The sequence below is a fragment of the Manis javanica genome, chromosome 3 (assembly GCF_040802235.1).
Source record: "Manis javanica isolate MJ-LG chromosome 3, MJ_LKY, whole genome shotgun sequence".
Lineage (NCBI taxonomy): Eukaryota > Metazoa > Chordata > Mammalia > Pholidota > Manidae > Manis > Manis javanica.
Genome location: NC_133158.1, coordinates 32096793 through 32117290, shown reverse-complemented (window position 1 = coordinate 32117290; position 20498 = coordinate 32096793). Strand labels below are relative to the sequence as shown.

The 20498-nt window shown below is 39.8% G+C and overlaps 1 protein-coding gene across 3 annotated transcripts in view; it reads left to right on the top strand.

Annotated features, from left to right (window-relative positions):
- VGLL4 (vestigial like family member 4) overlaps positions 1–20498 on the top strand; it is a 138099-nt gene that overhangs the window by 5248 nt on the left and 112353 nt on the right. For 2 of the 3 annotated variants that reach the window (XM_017661646.3, XM_017661653.3), the window contains exon 2: positions 9346–9422. In XM_017661646.3, the coding sequence (XP_017517135.2) occupies positions 9359–9422 (64 nt within the window). In that variant the 5' untranslated portion in view covers positions 9346–9358. Of the gene's footprint in view, positions 1–2293; positions 2313–9345; positions 9423–20498 lie in introns of those variants that run through there. The other variant, XM_037000412.2, reaches the window with a different exon arrangement.

Below are 20498 nucleotides of genomic sequence, written 5' to 3'. Positions count from 1 at the left end.
TGCCCCACAGTGGGTCACGACATAAGCTATAACCTAAGTTTGGTCTTGTGGCTTTAAGCCTGTACAGATGGCCCTCAGCTGGCACACGGTCAGCTTTCATGCACTCCATGCATTTGCACAGTTCATAGCAATTCCAAACTGAATTTTAGTTACTCTGTGGTGGCATGTTTGGCAGCTCCTGTTGCCAGTCATCAAGGTGACAATGTCACATCACTGACCCCCTTCTCTGGGGAGCTGAGGAGGTTTATAGTGTCAAGCCTTGGGCCATTTCAGCATCAGAAAACCTACAGTGGTTAGTTGAACATTTTGTTCAGAGGTTTCCATCCAGTGCAGTTCCCCTTATCCAGCCCAAGCGTCTCTGTTGAGATGGGAGGTGAAGATGTGCCCTAGGCAGAGCTGAATTGATGGCAGGCACCTGAGGTTACATTGTTCCTGGTACCTGATGTGCCCCACTTTGGAGGATAAGGGGTTGATAGCTGCTCAACCGTTAGATGTGCCTGCTCCAGAAGCTTCACAGTAGGGAAAGGAACATCCCTGCACCAAAGTTCCAAGGTTTTTAGTTTTCTAGGATGATGGGTGGACTGGCTGGAGGTTGGCAAGCACCTGAAGCCCAATGAGGGATTTTTACACACATTTTTAAATCTCTGCAAATAAGCAAAGAACATGCGTGTATTGTTCAAATTTCAGACATTTGGCCTTGAATTTTCAGGATGATTATGCTTAGAAGTAAGGAATTGGATGTAAGTGGTAGCTGACCAAGTCTTCTGATGTACCTAGTAGGTGCTTCAAATTATGGCAGTGTGGGCCAATTACTCATGCCTGGGATAGGCTTAGCTAAGGAAAGCCGGGCTAGCAAAGGAGCCATCTGCTGATGCTCTTTCTTTGATGGTGTGACTATTGGAAGAGTATTTTGAGTAAGGGCTATCTTCTGTTTAGGAATGTGACATGCAATTTAAGGTTGTGAGATATAACAGATAATGGGAAAATTAAAACATATCATTTCACTGATCCTTAATAGTTATCCATTGGAGCTTAACAGATTTTCTTGAGCATGACTAAATAGAAATTATTCTTAATACTGAACCTGTTCTTGGAGCCTGCAGTCCTTAGGGCTCATGTTTAATCCCTGGGTGGCTGTGGCCCGGAAGTCCTGTGGCTCTGCAACTTGCTGCGGGTGTTGTTTGCACAACTGTCTGCATCAGCTGACTTGGTGTGAGCTCCTTCTTACCTGCCTTCCTACTATTCATGTGACTCCATTGCTGGTCTCTGTGTTCACAGAAAGTAAAATATGGCACGGTTTTCATGTTCCTGATAGGGGAGGGCTTGTTTCTCTGTGCTTACTTTAGAAACTGTCAGATCATTGCCTGAGAATGTCTCTCAGGGCACGGGGGAAGGAATCCAGACGAGAAGTTGTGTCTTGGTTGCTGATGTAAGGTTAAAATTCTTTTTTTTTTTTTTTCCAGATATCGTAAGTAATTAACAACATTTTCCCGAAAGGTCTTTATGCAAATGAGCTTAAGAAGAGTGAAAATAGCATTGGGCGGTGAGTCAGGAGACTTGGATTCTAGTCTTAGCTTCTGCAGGAAGTCACTTCTATTCTTGGCACCTTGGTCTTTCATCTGTGGACGAGCCCTACTAATCCTTTTTGGCCAGTTTACAGCGAGAATCCAATCAGGCAATTTATGTGAGTGTTTTTTGAAAAGATGTGTTAACCTTCTAGGATGGTGGTGGTGGATATGATAACATCCATTTTTCACTTGAGTTTACACAACTTTTTCAGTTACATTATATCATTAATCCACATGCCAAGGTTGTGACCATATGAAGTAGGCAACATAATTGCCATTTTCTTTAAGTGAGGACACTTAGGCCTGGAGAGATTAAATGGCCCGTACAATTAGTGTTTTGTCTTTGGAGCAAAGCCTAGAACAGAATAGGCTTCCACCCGTTGTTGACCTTAAAGTAGGATTCCAATTTAGGTTTCTGATGCTAAAGCCTTGGCTCTGCTGATTTAACAGATGGTAAAGTGTGAGGATAAAAAGGGATTTTACGGGTGAGGGATTTAGCAAGTAGAACAGAGAGGGATGGTCTGAAAATTGGATGTTAAACAGGAAGAATGTTGCAAGATGTTTGTGGGGCAACAACTGGACACACGAGGAGAAGAAACAACTAGGAGGATGTCAGTTCACACCTTCTTGATGTGCTGAAGCTGTGCTTGTGTGTGGCCACCAGAATCTGGTGACGACTGGTCTGCAATTTCATTTCCATTAGTCTTCTTGCTGAGATGGACAGCTGGCCAAATCGGCTACAGTGTAAGTTGCTCCAGGGCAGTGAGCATACGTTTCCTTTTCTGTGATGTCTGTATATAGTGTTCAGTCAAAGTAGGAGCTACTCAGTGAAAGCCTCTCAATTCTTGATGGCCAAAAGGGCCAAACTCCGATGCCATGGTGGGATAGTTTGTACTGAGGCTTGTCCTACAGTCGTACTTTTTTTTTTTTTTTTTTTTTTACAGTGGTACTTTTTTGATAGACGAGGCTGAAGTAGATGAGTCCAGGAGGTGGTCTGATTGCAGGGGATAGTGACAGAACAGGCCAGTAGGAATTAGGGATATTTAAGAGAGTGCATCTGGAAGCTGGAGGTGTCGTCAGTGTCCCAGGATAGTGATGGCTTCCTGTTTCTGCTCTTTGGCCAGGTGACCACGTGGCAGGAGTGTCTGCCCTCCTGCCCAGTTTCCATGTCTAGCCAAGCCAGTGCTCCCTGTGCTCCCGCTCCTTTCTAAAATACACCCTGAAGAGCCACGGAGTCAGGCAGGCCTCCGGCTGTCGCTCTCAGCTTGGACATCTCCTCGGAACACTTCCGTAATATGTCTTGAAACTCCATTCTCTTGCTTCAAAAAATAAAATCTGATCTATTCCATAATTTATTCCCAAGATAGGTGCTCTTGTACTCATGTGTCTGATGGTCAAAAGGGACAGTTCTTCATGGAAGGCCAAATTAGGGTGTTCAGATTTATTGCTGAGCTTGTCATGAGCACTGAATGTCCCAAAAGTTTAGTAGCTTCAGAATTGATACCTATTGTTCCCTGATTCTCAACCTTAAGCTGTTTGGAAGGCATTCTTATTGGGGATCAGTAGGTGTGAGGGAGGAATATGGGCTAGCAAGAGAAAATATCATTGCTTAAAAACAAAGCAATACAAAGTGTGTCCTCTGTCCATGATGAGTCACGTTCATATTTGACAACTACAAAAAGAGGTGAATGGGTAGACCTGAAATGAGGTGCAATACAATAGAAAACACTCTGACAGGTGCACTTTAAGTCTTTTTCCAGAGCACATTCCTATCACTTCAATGATGCTATTATGTTCTAGGTGTCCTCATTTTAAGTGATTTTATTTTTGGTTATCACAATATTATAATGTAAAAACTATCACAGAAATGAGAACACATTGGGATATACTTAGATTTATTTTCTGGATGCTGCATAATTTTTTCAAAAGGTAGTGAGATGGTTTATGGTTCATGAAGGATATAAAATAAGCCAGGCATGTCTCTCCCTTGTTTAAAACCCTTTAGACCATTCAAGGGCTTTCCACTGACTTTAGAATAAGAAGCTTTTATCACGCCCTACAGGGTATGCATGATCTGACCCTTTCCTACTTCCTTGCCTCCCCTCATGTCTGTCCCCCTCATTCCCTGCACTGTGGCTACAGGGGTCCTCCACACCCACCTGTCCAGCTTTCGGTCTGTCTTAGGTTTTTTGCAAACTCTGTCCTCTCCCCCAACCCCATCCTTTCAAAAATCTAATTCCTCTCATCCTCAGGTTTTAGCTTCCAATTCATCTTAGAGAAATCTCACCAGATTATTCTATCTAAAGTAGTGGACAGTACCTTTTTCCAATACATTTCCAATGCTGTTAATTTGCAATTTAGTTAATATGTTTGCACATATTGTGACTAATGATTATTTTTTGTTGAAATATAGCTAATATACAATATTATATTGATGTCAGATGAACAACTTACTGATTCAACAATTACATACATTAGTAAGTGCTCAGGGTGAGAAAGGTAGTGACCATCTGTCACCAAATAAAGATATTATAGTATTAGGACTTATGTTCCCTGTGCTGTACTTCAGTCTCTGTGACTAATTTGAAGTTGGTACCTCTTTATCTTTCACCTTTTTCATGCCCTCATCCCCCTCATCCCTCCCATCCTAACCATCTGTTGTCTATGTTAATGAGTTGATTAATCAGTTTTGTTTCTTATGTTTTTTAGATTCCACACATATAAGTGAAATCATATGGTATTTGTTTTTCTCTGACTTATTTCACTTAGCATAATACCCTCTAGGTCCATCCACATTGTTGAAAATGGCAGGTTTCTGTATTTTTTATGGCTGAATAATATTCCAAGGTGTACATGTACCATATCTTTATCCAGTCATCTATTGCTGGACACTTTGATTACTCCTATATCTTGGCTATTATAAATAATGCTTAAATAAGCATAGATGTGCATATATCTTCTTGAGTTAATGATTTTGTTTTCTTTGAGTAAATTCTCAGAAGTGGAACTGTTAAGTCATATACATTTCTATTCTTAGCTTTTTGAGAAACCTATGTACTGTTTTCCATAGTGGCTGCACCAATGTGCAATCCCACCAACAGGGTAGAAGAGTTCCCATTTCTCCATATCCTCACCAATACTTGTTATTTCTTGTCTTGTTGAGGTTAGCCATTCTTACAGATGTGAAATGATAATCTTATTGTGGTTTTGATTTGCATTTCCTTGATAAGTGATGTGGAGCATCTTATGTTTCTGTTGACCATCTATATGTCTTCTTTGGGAAAATATCTAGGTCCTCTGCCCATTTTTTAATTGGATTATTTGTTTTTTGGATTTTTTTTTTTTGGTGTTGAGTTGTATGAGTTCTTCATTTATTTTGGATATGAGCCCCTTATCAGATATATCATTTGCAAATATATTCTTCCTACAGTAGGTTGCCTTTTTGATTTGTTTGTGGTGTCCTTTGCTGTGCAGAAGCTTTTTAGTTTGCTGTAGTTGCACTTGTTCATTTTTGCTTTGTTTCCCTTACCTGGGGAGATGTATCCAGAAAAAAATTGCCAATGCTAATATAAGAGTTTACTACCTGTGTTTTCTTCTAGGAGTTTTATGGTTCTGGTCTTATCTTTTTGGTCTTTAATCCATTACAAATAATTATTTTAATACATATAAAGCCCCTTCACCTCTTGTAACACCCTAGGAGTAGGTAATATCAGTATCCCTACATTACAGATGAGGAAACACACACACACAGGGGGCAAGTCTCTTCCCAGTGACACACACGTAGGAAGTGGCTAAGCCCGATGCAAACTCAGGTTGGTGTCCAAAGATCACCTTCTTAAATAACCAGAGTGCTGATTTGTCTTTTAATGTAATGTGACCTTCCATCACAAACTGTAGGCATCATTTTCCCGCCATTTTACTAATAATTTTATTGGGTTTATTGGACTGCAGATATTGTATAAGATGTAAAATTCCTAAGCCTTAAAAAAAATTTTTTTTATTACTGTTATCTTCCACCTTTATTTGCTTAGATATTTTGTGGCTAGATAATGCCTGGGTCCTGGTCCTCATCTCTCACCTGTATTATTGTAGCAGCCCCACATTGTCCTTATCTCACACCTGGTTCCTATCGAAGTCTCCTAACTGATGTGCCTCCAGTGACTCCTCACTTCACCTCTCAAGTCAGGCCATCTTCCCAGAACCTGAAAACTAAAATACCATTAACATCACAGTGCCAGCCTGCTCCAGAACTAATGGTGGCTGCCTGCTATATTAAATGTAAACCTGTCTGGCCAGCCTCTGGCTCTTTCCTGTCATGCCCAAACTTAGCTTCTCCGTCTTAACAAGGATTTTCAGACCTACCAGGCTGGTTTCAGTCTCTCTTGGGTTCTCATTCCTGCCTCGGTGCCTGTCCTCAGGCTGTCGATCCAACATGACTGTACCTATAAGCATAAGACAGGGTCCTTGCATCCAGGTAGGATTCAGACAGTGTGATCCAGATGAGTAAGAGGTCAGAGAGGAACCTGACAGCCAGGGGAGGGAGAGAAACTGGGTAAGGAAACCTTTGAAGTGGCTTTTCAAAGCACACACGTGCATGCACACACACTAGAGGAAGAATAGATGTTCACAAGGAAACACCCCAGCTGACACTGGTCTCTCTTCTATCACACAATAGTCATTTTCGTTTTACATCATATTTTGTCTTTCATTAGGGCCTTTTAAATTGGTATCATCCTATTTCATATACTTTAGGATCATGGTTAAGGTCATAGGAAGGCAGGGATCTTCTGTTTCTTTCACCTCTCTGCAGTACTGCGCCAAACTCAGAATAATTGTGTAATAAAGCTTGGGTGGTTGAATTAATAAAGTTGCAGCAGATGGCAGGTGCCTCCTCGGTGAACCGTAAACCCCTAGTCTCTTATCTACCTACTTTGTAAGTTGCTTGGGGGTTTAGATTTGTGAATAAAACTTAAACCCTCATCTTTCCTGACCCTAGAATTCTGGGTACGCTTCTTTGTGCCATTTGATGTATTGGTGCTTTGAGATCTCACTTCTGTGCATAACACTTTATTCTGTGCCTAATTTGCATAATTTAAGGCTTATGTTAAAATTACCTATTTTGGTTTCGAATTCTGGAGCTGTGAGAGGAGTCCTGGAGGACCAAGTGACTGAGAGGGCAGCGTCTTTCCAGACACGTCCTCCAAGCCACATGCAAATTCATTTATGGAATCGTGACTCTGAATACTGCAGTATGGAGTACAGTGCCTATAAGCATTTACTTAATCCCAATTAAGGACTTCAAGCCCAGATCTTGCCTGAAGAGGACACTGGTTTAGATGAAGAGAATTTAGTTGGGTCCTTGGGAGTTCCTGTCAGTCTGTTCAAACCTTTCGCTGTTTTCTTCACCTTTGTACAAGTTCAGAAATCCTTCCTCTGAGGAGAGGATCTGTTCTCTTACAAAGGAGATTAGGAATGTGAATGTCATTGATTTTTCTCTTTTCTGCCTCTGATATGACCCTCCCTTGCTGTTGAAAAAGAAAATTCACTCTGGCTTGTGACATCACTGCTCTCCAAATCAGAGGGTTATTTTTCTCTGACTCTCGCATCTTTCTGTTCTGATGTTTCTCAGCAATGTACTGTATTTACCTGTTTGTTCTTTTTACCCTTTGACCCTCTTCAGGAGTTTCTCTCCCTCACCCCCAAACCCCAGACCACCCATCTGTTCTCGGTGTCTATGACCTTGGGGTCTTGTTTTTGTCTTTACATTCCACGTATAGGAGAGATCATATGGTCTTCGTCTTTCCTCACACATCTTGGGACCTTCCAAGCTCTGTGAGTTAGTTCTGTGTCTGTAGTTTTCTCTTACACCCACTGCCCCTCATTACCTTCTGCGGGGTTGTATTGCCCGCCCTACCTTTGGTTTCCCATTCTCTAGAGTGGACTATGTGGTGTTTACCCGAATCATTTTCCTAGGACACAAAGATGACCAACCATTTCTCTGCTCAGATTTTGGTGGTTGCTTAATACATATGAAATCAAGCTCAGATCTCGTCAGAATGCTCCGTCCTTCCACAGTGGGGCCCCAGTTGAAATTTTCATCCTCATCTCTTACTTCCTGTCCCCATTTTACTCTTACCTTCCAGTGATTTGGGCAACTTGTTCTTGAATACATTCTGCTTTCATTCTTCCCCTCTGGAAGAACTTTTACATGCAGTCTTCAGAGACTCAGCTCACGTTCTTGTTTCTGCACAAAGCCTTTCAGATTCATCTGTTTTTCTGTGGAGGACTTTGTTGATAGCACTGTTTTGGCACTTCACACATTTTACCTTAGCCCACGATTTCTGTAAGTGTGCCCTAAGAAATGTTTAATGTTAAAGGATGTCAGGGGACATTGGCGATATTTAGAATATATAGAGCTACTTCCCACTGCCTTTGCTCCCAGCAGAAGGAAGCCACAGCAGCAGAGCCATAGCACAGGAATGAAAATAAGCTACTTAATCCAGTTAACCTGGTGTTTCCCCAAAGTTATGTACCATAGAAAACAATTTTCTTTCTTACAAAATACAAACAACCTAGGGCAAAACACTTTGGAAAAACACTGCCTTAACTAGATTTCTTGTGGCCACATCTGTCATTTGGATTGAAAGCTTTTCGAAGGCAGCTCCTGGGCTTTATTTTTCCTGCCTTAGCACCTAGTAGCTAATGTTTATTGAATGAAATCATATTGCATGATTCCAGAATTGATGTTTCCCTGGAGGCCTGAAATGTGGCTATTATAAAGAAAAGCTGGTCTGCCATGTCTTGTAACTGGCACATTCATAGGTGCTCAGTAAATGCTGTAGAACGCTGAGGAAATGCTGAGTGTCTTTGAAGCAGTGCAGTTGGTAAGGTATTTTTCTCAGTTGTTGAACTAATAGGGTGTGTATTTTCCCAATAATTTTGTGTCTGCATGCATGTATGCACCCATGTGTGTGTTTAAATAATTCAGGAAAAGTCAACTGCAAAAAAGCAGCCTGATTTTCTAAGACTTTCTACCATCTTTACATCTTAGGCAGTTTTTGCTTTTATAGGTATTCTGTAATTTAAGTAAAAAATTCAAGGCAAAATCCAGGTTTATTAAAAAACTGGCACTAGATGGTGATAGATGGTAATGATAGTAAGTATACTATAAAACTTGACCTTTTAAAAACAGAATTTCCTATTGGGCTTAAAATACCATTTAACCTACCAATTGCATTCACACACTTTTCATGGGTACAGTGTATGTATTAAGCTCACAGGGTCCTGAAGGCAAAAGAACAGAATGGTTCAATCTTTAGCAATTTTGCTAAAACTAATCAACTAACCACCACCACCACCACAAAAATCTGAGACTGGTAGTAATGCGGTGGTCATAGAGTAGCCTTTGTTCTGTAAACTATTTTTTACTGGGTATGTCTGTACAGGCCTGTTATTATGCACGCACATAAACATTTGTATGCACAAATAACGTGGGCATGAATATTCACAGTATTCCTTCCTTTAGTTCTGACATGAGCTGTTTCCTGGAATCAGCAAGGGTTAGCCTGTAGACCGAATGGAATTTAACCCTTTTCTGTCTCTGTTCTGAGCCAAGTCCATTGAATTTCCTCACAGGATGGGAAGAGTTTCGTCAGAATTGTGATTTGTACTGGGTAGGGGGATTATTCTAACAGCTAACTAGCAGAATTCTAAGCATCTTTTGAATTCTGTTTAAATTCTTTTTCTCTCTCTCTCTCTCTTTTTTTTATCCTTTTAGGCACCCGTCAGGAATGGAGACACCGTTAGATGTTTTGTCCAGGGCAGCATCTCTGGTACACGCTGACGATGAAAAACGTAAGTCAGGGATCTGTTTGCGTGTTTTTTACTGAGGCCCCCTTGTCTCCTGCACTGTAATAAAATCATGTGTTTCTCCACATGGTTTTATGGCTTATGCTGTTAATTTTGTTTTTTTTCCTTAGAGATAACAGCTTGGTATCCTCATTTTTCTTTTCACAGGCCAAAACATGTCAGTCTTTTAAGTGTTTTCTTTGGCTGCCAGGAAGTTCTTTCCTTGGCTGCTTAACTCTAGTGGGATCCTGAATAGAGTTAAGTCCTTAAGTGTTTCTAGAATAAATGTTTAGATACCTGTGCTTTGGTTGATAGACTAATTGACCAACAGACAACTAGACATAGAAAAAATAATCCAAGATCGTTCCTGTCATTGGAAATGTGAAGTACACACCATAACGGAAAACAGTTGTGAAAAGTCCATTAGCGTAAGTGAGAAAGAGAAATAATTGGGATAGAAAATGCCCTTAATGCAGTTGGGCAGAGGCAAAAGGAGAGGGAACATGACATCAAAAGGTTATTCTGCCATGTGTTAAAGTGTTTTTCCTGCTCGTCCTAAGGTATATTTGTTATTAAATGTAACTTTTGTTCAAAGTTGAAATTGCTTGCTGAACAATATTTGCAAGAATGACTGTTTTATGTGGGAACAAAATTAAGTGTTCTTTTTCTAAGCACTAAAATGCTAATAACAAAAAAATATGTAAGGTTGAGCTGTTAGACATTGTAAGTTCTTGAAGAGAAGCTACTTCCCAATTTAGTTCTTAATGAATTGGCAGGCTGGAAAGTGAATGGTCTTTAAAGCGTCATATCTGCCTTTTTTCTAGTTGTTTAGACTTTTATGCTTGTAATCCTCAGTTGCCTCATTCGTAGTATGAAATAACACTACTTACAAAGTATTCATGAGGATTAAAAGGACTATTGTATATATAGTGCTTACTTCCACAACTCTGGTGAGGACTGTCCTGCCCTATTCTTTGGGCATCTGGTTGGCTTCGGATAGGACTTACTCTGTTCTTCTGTGTTATCAATGTGCCTGTGCTTTTGCGCCTTCCCCCTGGACCACCACTCACACAAAGTTATCTTTGGATGGGTGATTGGATGAGATAACCATTAAGGGTTGGTTTTTTTTTTTTCCCAACCTCTTAAATAATTTACATTTATTTTGCTTTCACAACCCAGTGGCATGAGGTATAATTATCTCTTCCTAGGGAAATTGAAACTCAGGGATGTGAAGTGTCATTCCCAGGACAGTGAGCTAGGGAGAGGCAGCTCAGGTTGTAGGCTTTTATCTACATAACAAAAAAACTCCCTTCTGCCTCTAAGGTTGCAATAAATGTTACTGACTTGAGTATCTAGTTACAAACTCCCTTAACTGCCAGTATACAGCTGATTTAGAAGTTTTCATAATGTAAGACAGGATTTTGAATTTCTCTGTGTTATAATGCCCACGTTTAGGTCCGGATCAGTAAAACAAAATAGTGTTTATACAAATGAAAAACTGGTGTAATGACCTCAGGGCAGCCGTTTGTGTCCTGAGTGGAGAGTAAGTTATTTTTTTCTCTTTTTCTGCTGCCTTCTCAGGTTCTCTCTTATAGCCCAGCTCCAGGATCTGGGTGGCTGGCAGAGTTACCAATTCAGTGAGCAATGATTGAACTCATATATAAGGGGCATGGATAGCAAGGGGCAGTCCTTGCCTTCCTGGAGCTTATGAACTTACTTGTGTATAAACGCTTGCAGCTGTAAAATGTATATAAGGGGAGAGTGGGTATACTTGGTGACATGGATGCAGGTCTCCTTGGAACTGAACAGTGTGCAAAACTGTTCCCATAGGAACAGAAGGATACTGCTAGGGAGAGAGGACATCTGCTTTCCTCCTGTGTTGAACACAGCCATTAGTGAATTTCGAGTAAGCATGTGTGTGTGTATATATATATATATATATATATATATATATATATATATATATATATGTAAGGCCAGAATGATCACAGTGTAGACTTCATTGTGGGATATTCTTCTTTGGACTCAGGTGATTCCAGTTGGTTTAGGAACTGGCATAATCCTGGGATCTCTCTATAATGGTTTCAACTTCTCAGGATCATTTCTTACATTTGAAGGAGAGGAGAAAAGTCCAAAGATGTATGTAATCATTGTTAACATGTAGGCAGCATTTTTGAGAAACATGTTAATGTGGTGCACTACCCACAAGAGTGCAGAGCTCTAAAACCATGCATTATTGTATTTTCAGTAACCTAGTAATGTGTGGGAAAAATCCATGCAGTTTACAGGCAAAGTTGAGTATTCAGTTCAGCCTTCTCAGTAGGTTTCTTAAGATCTATTTGGGCTTGTTCAGCCCAAGTCAGCTTTTTCTGCCCTAGATTAATCCTGTTTTAGCTTACATTGCAAATTGCTCTTACACTTAGCATGCTCCTTAACACTAATTTAATAAAGTCTCGTGTATGTAATCTGATTTGGGTGTCTTCTTACAAACAGAAAAATGTTCCACTACTTGAGGTCATTTTCCCAATTCATGTAGGTAACCTAAATCATTCTCTTTTCTTTTGCTCATGGAGAACCAAAAACTTAGGCATTTTTGAAGATGTTATTGTTACAGCATTTTGAATAGAACAGTACCTTTTAGGACTTGTATATAATACCTGATAGCCTTAAGGTATTATATATTATGTCTTTTAGCAGAGAATAAAAGAAATATCTCAATAGTACACTGTAGAGCTCAAGTTAGTAATGAAATGGTGGTTTTGTAGGAACACAATAGTCACTTATCTGGATGGCCTAAAAGGAATACATTTACTTAAAATAATCATCCCACTGCTCATGAGACATTGATTTAATCAGTGTCTAGGGTAATCCGGGAAGGTACTTAATGAAAATACAATGTGTGATTGCCAATTTTCCATGTGCTTGAGGAATCTCCTTTGAGTGATGATTAATGCTGGAGCTGGGAAGACCCCAGCCTTTTTGCAGTCTGTTTTTTTAGTAGTCAAGATGGAACAAAATTTGAGGACAGGACATTTATATTCTGATGTTTAAAACAACACCTTTGTGCATCCCTAACATATTTATTTTTATTGTGACATTTACAAAAGGTTTCAGTTTGGGTAATTTTCTTCTTGTATTTTCTTATTATAAGATCTTCCTGTCCCTGCTGATTTCCTCACTTAGATTAAAATAATGTTAAGAAATGTGTAACTTTGAGGATTTCAGTGGAGGGGCAGGTACTTTTGATCTGGTCTAGTTGAATATGCATATGGTCAGAAAAAGCAGGGTAAGAGATGCTGTGAGAGATGTAGAGAGAACCGAGCAGCAGGAGGCAGCTTTTTCGGGATTTCCTGTTGTTTCTGCTCCTACAAAAATTCACAACTTGTTTGGTGAAGGTCACTGAACCTTGGCTAATTGTTGAAGAATACATTCCTATAAACCTTCCGGGAAAGCATTCCTAGGAGTACTTTAATTTTTTTATTATTATGGGGACTGATGCCCCAGATGTGTGGAATATTTTCGTGTACATTAGATCATGCTGTCTTTTACCTCAAAAAGGAAAAAAACCTATCTGATTAATTAGACATATTATTACCAATTTCTCTGATTGATTTCTTTTCACCAAGATCGTGATCATTTTCTGCCACCTCTGCACCTGTACAGTAAACTGGATGCTGCGTGTGCATGTTGTGGTGTTTTAGCCTGCCCTTTCCTTTGGGCAGATCAGCTGCTCCTGATTTATATCTTTCTTCTTCTTTCTTCCTACTCTCTTGCCTTTCAGTATCTGATATGGTGGCTTTCAAGTATTTTTTGACTACCGCACAGAGTCAGAAAGCATTTAGATGGTGACTCTTGTGCTCGTATATTGACAGAACTGATACAGAGGCTTCATGAAACTGTATTTACCCTGACTGCACAGCAATTTACCTGTTTTATTCTCTACATTTCTTTAAATAAAAGTTAGGTCATGACTCATTAAAATGGTTTTAGGATCCATCAATGAATTTGGAGCCACAGTTGAAAAAATGTGATTTGGTTTGAATCTCCCTCAGTGGACAAACTTACTTTCGGCTCCTCCATTTATGTATTGGGAAGGTTTGCCTAACACACGGGTCATGAAGGTAGTGAGCGGGAGCCTTCAGCCATGCAGGGCTGTTCGGTGAATGTACAGGAAGGCCATCAGCACCCTGCTGTCTATGAGGAACGCTGGAGGACTTGCAGCTGTAAGCAGGTGTGCCTCCTCCATTAGAGGCACTGCCTCTCCATTCTGAGCCTGTGTGCTTGAGTGTTAGAGTCAGTGCTCAAGAGAATGGCCACCCTCTTTGGTTAAACCTACTTAGCCCCCTCTTGTTCTATAAAGTGTGCTTCTTGTGGTGCTGCAGTTCTGTTGAGGCTGCCTAGTAGACAGTGATCGGGCTGTCACTTCTCTGATCATTGGTAGCCTAGTTTGATGACTTTAATCATGGAAGTCACAATTTTTATATACGAAATGTCCGAGAGGGATGTCATGCTTTTCTGTCTATGACAGTAGCTCGCTGTAGCAGGATTCCCAGAGAGGGGAGGAAGAGGGTATTTGTAAGCATCCTGAAATCACCTTCCCAGGTGATTCTGATGTTGGGTCCCTTACCCCAGTGGGAGTCACTGGTCTAAAAATACTCCTTGGGGAATTCTAGATCTGTATCTTTAAGAAGAAGAGGCTAGAGCCTTCCAAGTTTGAGATGTTGTAATTCTTTAGCCATTATGTATTGTTTAACCAGATTCACTAATGGTTTGTATTTTGTCCCATTTCCTTTCTCTGCCCCTCTTTCTCTGTGTACATACACATATATATGTATATGCAGATTGTTTTTCCTGAGACACTTGGAAGTGGGAGGTATCATGCCTCTTTATGCCTGAATACTTCAGTATTATTTCCTATGAATGAGAACATTATTTTGCATAACCACAATATGGTTATTTGTATTAAAATGCTTACTTACATGTAAGCACAAGACTGGGCATAAAATCTTTATGTTTATTGTTCTTTTGCAACTTTATAACCAGAATGTGAGTTTATAATTTAAATATAGCCAATAAATGTCAGCCATGACACACTAGGTGACAGTCTGCCACCACTAAGTCCTGTTCCACTAGTAAGCTGCCTACTGCCACCATGCTAGGTTTGATTTTTGACAACAGTTTCCCCACTACTTTTATCTTTACAACCCTTGTGAAATATTTCATTGTATGGATGGTGGTGATGTAACTTGGCTTTCTTTTACTGCAAATGCCTCAATTTTGTCTTAGATATGTTTCTGTCCTTTCTCACTAGACCAGGAAAAAATGCAGTCGCTGAAATCATGTACCAATACTTGGTTGTATAGTAGGCATCTGATTCATAATATGCTTATTTCAGATTTTTTAAGATTCTGTGTAGGGGTTCCCAGGCCCAATTCCAATGTGTGTGTTTTTGGGGGAGGGTTCCCCATGCGCGGCCAAGCAATTCTTGAACACGAGGCTGTTTCCTGTGCTTCTGACCAACTGGCTACAGATTGGAGGTTCCAGCATCTCTTCCTTAGGTTCAGTTAATTTGATTACTTTGCTAGAGCAGCTTGCAGAACTGAGAAATACATTAAGTTTACCAGTTTAATGAAGGCTACTGTGAAGGATACAAGTTAACAGACAGATGAAGAGATAAATACATAGGGCAGACTCCCTAGTAAAGAGCTTCCATGGTCCCCCAGCTTGGATCCTGGCTCTGGCACGTGGAAGCATTCAGGTTCCCCAAGGGTAGAAATTCCCCAGACAGAGTAAACAATGAAAAAGGGGCAAAATGCCGTTCTCGTAGTTTTTGTGAAGACTTCATTTCATAGTCACGATTAAGTAAGTCATTGGCTATTGGCTGATTCGACCTCTAGCACCTCTCTTGCCCCCACTTTGGGAGGTGGGGACTGATCTAATCACATGGTTGGTTTTCTGGGCAACCAGCCCCTGCCTTGGGTGAGGTCCAGAAATCTCCTTGTTAATGAACAAGACACCCACTTCCATCTTTATGGCTCTGAAGCATTTTCAGGAACCAAGATGAAGATTAAATATTTCATATAGATCATATTTCAGATTCACAACAAAATAATAGCACAAGTAAAAATTCCTCACAGACCCCTGAGCATTTGTCTGTGGACCTCAGTTTAAAGATTACTGTATTACCTCATTTAGTTTTCACAGAAAACCGATTAAGTGGATGGTGGAATTAGTCCCTTTTTATAGCTGAAGAAACAGAGGCTTACAGAATTTAATTTGTTTAAGGGTACTTAGCTTGGTAGTTGCAGTGCTGAGATTTGAAGCCTCACCCTTTGATTTCTCTGTTATATATGCCTTCTCAGAGGGCATTGAAGACTTGACCACTGATTGAAAAATAAAACAAAAACAAAATAAAACAAAACTTCTGTATATACTGCCTCCACTACCAAGTCAGCAAAGGGGTTTTCATTTGGAAAATGCTTCTCAACCATTAAGTAACATTTCCTAAGTATTAAGTAACTGCAGTCAGCCAGATGGATGGGTGGTAGCCTATATTCAGCAACTGCCATGTGTCTACTTTCTCATGTGCATCCATGGCTCAGATGTGCACTGCCACAAACTTCTCTTTATATTGAACTTTCGTTCCCAGCAAATGCCTCAGTTAACTGAGGCTCCAATGACACCGGCTGCTTCACAAAGTTACGGATCCCTTATTGCCGAAGTGTTCAGTTAGAGATGAGATAACCCTCTTTAGAGGCATGTGGAACCCTGGATGATGTAAAATTCTGTGAGTCTCTCTTAAATGCAAGGCCTGCCTAAGGCAAGGATCCTGCTCCATCCTGCCTCGTATGCCACACATGTACCATTTGATGTGAGTGGCCGGCATTTAATAAACATCTGTTGGTAATAAAGTAATTGCTGGAGAGAAAGGCTCATCTCTAAGGAACTAACTTAACATTAGCAAAAATGACATTCGAAGTGTTGTTATTACTACTAATAATGTACATATTAAAAGGAGTAATGTATTTCACTTGATAATACTTCATAGTTTGCAAAATATTTTCATCTGATGGTTACAAGAACCTTTGAGTAGGCTGAGTGGGAGGTGTCAGAGAAAATGAAGCTTATAAAGTTGGATGCCTAATTATAAAGTGATAGAGGTGTCAAAAACTCCGTAAACCTAAGGTGCTTTCTCCCTGTCTGCCTTCACATGTAGTCACATGCCATGATCACCAGAACCTCAGTGGATAACTGAATGTCAGCTTTTGCTGGGTAGCAGGGGACTCCAGGGCAGGAGGACCTCTTCTCTGACTTCGTGTTTCCTTTTGTTCCTCAAAATCAGCACTGAATTTACTGCTTTCTGAAGGTTGGAGACACAAATATGTTTTGTGCTTTTAGTTAATTCCCTTTTGTAAACAATGGCATTGAAAATGTCACCACCAAATAGTCTCTTTTACTTTAAAAATCTTCATGAAACATAAGTTGGGATAGTATTAATATGCTTATTTTAGACACTGTAGGAGTGGTCAGCTGTTTCAATCAAATTTTGCCTCTCAGGGTAGGCACCTGGCATTTAATCAGCACCTCCCCCCACCCCCTGCCAGATACAGCTACTATAAATGTCTCTGCTATTTTTGTAGTTTTATATCAGCCCAAATTAGCAGAAGAAATGTTAGAAATGCATCTCTGCTGGTGAAAATAATGGCTTGTTAATTAGCATAATGGAGGTTAGAAATGGATTTTTCCACCAAATAGCTCTTTAGATACTTGAGGGTGGTTTAGTATGTTGCCTTTAAATCGGTATTTCTCAATCCTTAGAAATCCATTCTTTAATACTTGTAAAAATGTTATGTGCTATTTTAATGACATTTGCAATTCCAATAAAAATGTCAGAGTCAGTCTATAGCATCTTACTACGCTGATGGACAGTGACTGCAGCAGGGGTCGGTGAGGACTTGTTAATATGGGTGAATGTTGAAACCACAATGTTCATGTGAAACCTTCATAAGATTGTATATTAGTGATATGTTAATTTAAAAAAAATCAAAGTCCGGAATCCTTGACGTACTTATTTCTTTCATCTGATACGTATCTTCCTCAGTGTCCCTTTTGCCTCCTAGCATGTTCTCCCTCCCTGTTCTCTCTTCTCTCTGCATCTTGAGAATCAGTGCCCTGGTTAGTATCTTGTCTGAACACACCCAGCACAGGCAACTCTTAGTTGGATATATCTTTCAAATGTACCATGTGAATTGTCTTCTCCATCAACCTTGGCTCGAGAGTGTACCTCCTGTAATACGGGACAGTCAGACCTAAACTGATTCATGTGTGTGATCTGGGTGTGCTGTACCTAGGACTGCCACCAGCGCTGGTCTAGAGTTCTTTGGGGTGAAGGGACAGAAGGCATGGGGCAAACAGGACAGGTACATGGAGCAGCCAGGTGTCAGGCTGCGGGGAGCAGTGGGTGCCCTGAAGAGCGGAAGGCTATCACTCCTTTTCAGCAGCTGCCCCCGCTCGGTCCCGGCCCTTACTGTGTGCTGGCTCTTAAGAGCCCTCTGTGTGCTCCTCTTCTCAACTCCGGGCATCCCGTTGGCACTTGAAATCAGTTGGGGTGGGAGCATTTACCATCATGGCAAAGCTATAGCTCAGGGCTTTTTTGTTTTTTCCTGCTGACAGAATAGTTACCGTTGACCAGTACGCCCCGGCTCCAGCCAGCTGCTTTTCCTTGGGAATATGGGGCAAGATTTGTCAGGTTTTCTGATTGTTCAAGACAAACAGAAACCTGGATTTTTAGGTAAAATATCTAGATTTTTGAAATTCCATATGAGCCGAACAGTAGCTCCCTTGTCAAGACTGGACCTGTAAGCTTCTAGGATGCGCATCACTGGTCCAGTCTCAGTACTCCATTAATTTAACCTAAAAGAACAGTAGATTGTTATTAAAGCAACCTGCATCAGCTTCTCTGCCTTCTCTCATTGTATTTGTGAATTACTGTAACTATTCTTTAAGACCTGAAAAAGGTGATATATAATATTAAACCATCTCCTAGTATCTATGTTAATGTCTTAATGTGGAAGTTAATTTGCATATGTGTATATTTTTTCTTCCCATTCAGATTATCTGTTGTTAAAAGACAAAGGTCACATCTTTTTTCATGCTCTTTTGTTTCCTTAAAGATTTATGTTACACACTTAGGGAATATTTATTGACTTGGCATTTGGTGTGGAAATAGAATCAAGTTCGAAAAATCAAACTGTTACATCCTTAGTGGCTTTAGATTTATTGTGTAACTGCCTTTTTATTGGATCAAACACTTAATTTTTTGTAAATGAAATGAATACATCTTTCCATTTGAAATCTGGGGAAGTTACCACTTCTTTGTCTAGGACTGCCTGTATCATCAGTCTTTACGTGTATGTTTTTTTGATCTCTGTGAAAAATATTGCTTAAATACCACTTTTTTTTTTCATGGAACTTACCTTTTTTAAGCTGGACTGTGACCACTTTTTTAATGAACCTGACAAGGCAGAAATCTGTTTTGTTCACCAGTAGGCTAGGGTTGAGAAGTATGTTTTTTCATTTCTTTAGCAGAGTACTAGCTTAGGGGTAACTTTGACTAAAACAATTTAAATCACAAACATTTCATGTTGGAATTCAGGAGGACAAGCTGGATTTTTTATGTAAAATGGCAGCCTGAGCACATATATCTAGCATTCCTGGAAAACTGAAAACAGATAGGATTAGATTAACAAAAAAACAAAAACAAAAAAAGCATAACCCAAAACACAGGTGCAGAAGAAAATGGAATTAAGAGCAGAGCTTACAGTGACTGACAATTACCCACAGAAAGGGTCCCTAGAGCAAAATTCCAGAAATTAAAGTATTCCATTTATAACAATGACCTCCCCCGACTCCTCTCAAAGAACTGGGAACTGTGCTCCCAAGAAAGTGAATATCTTGTCTTGGGAGGATTGCTCAGGTGGGTATAGGGACCTGAGAGAGAAGCAGAGTAGAACTTTAGATTGTCCTGAGTATCGACAACAAAAATGGTGCTGGGCAAGTCAATGTGAGCCTCTGGTAGGCAGTATCTACTAAAACGGTTCACTGCTAGATGAAAGACTTTATTATTTTGGCAGGTTTCTGTATTTGTCTCCCAGCCTGCCCTTCTGCTTGTTCCATACTTACATGCCCTAAAACAAAGTCCAGTGTTGGACACTCCCTGGATCTTACATGGAGCCTGCAGTTAGTTGACACTATCAAAACAGCAGCCTTGGTATATTAAAAAATACTAGAGAGGAAACATGGATTAGTTGCTCTTGTTGATTGGCGTAGTCCTTAATTCTTAAGCATGAGTGAATATGAAAGGATCACCAGACATTTGAGGAAAACAGATAGGATGAAAGAAAAGACCTGTAGTAAGCAGACTTTGGGAGATATAGGAGAAGCTAAAAACAAGTTAGTTGGTATCTTCAAAAAGATTTGAGATAGTGAATATGCTTAATTAGCCTGCTTTGAAAAACATCATTTAAACAAGAAAGTTCATGTAAATTTAAATATGATTATGGTGCTTGAAAGATTAAAGAGATCAGCTTGAGAATTGAATAGATGTGATTAAAGACAAAATTAGTGATCTATAACACATAGGCAACAAAATTTTGCAGAATATTACAAGGAGATTAGAAGTAATAGAGATCAACTTCAGTATCTTAAACATCCATCAGATAGGTGTTCTGATGGGATGAGGCTAAAGAAGCATCGAGAAGATGCATTTATTAGAAAAATGGGAAATAAACAAGCCAAATGAAAAACCTGAATAATAACAACAAACCCAAAGTAGAAAGAAAAAATGTTTTCTGTTTTTATCTTTATAAACAAAAAAGAAAATAGACCAGTAACCTAAGCAGTAAAGCCACAACTGTTTTTCTTAAAAAAAAAAAAAAAAAAGACCAGTAAATAAATTACATAAATCTTTGGTGAATTTGATTAAGGAAAAAAAAAAAATGTACTATGGAACATTAGAGATGAGAAAAGGGACATTATTATAGGTACAAATGAGAGTAATATACAATGGATGAACATATAAAA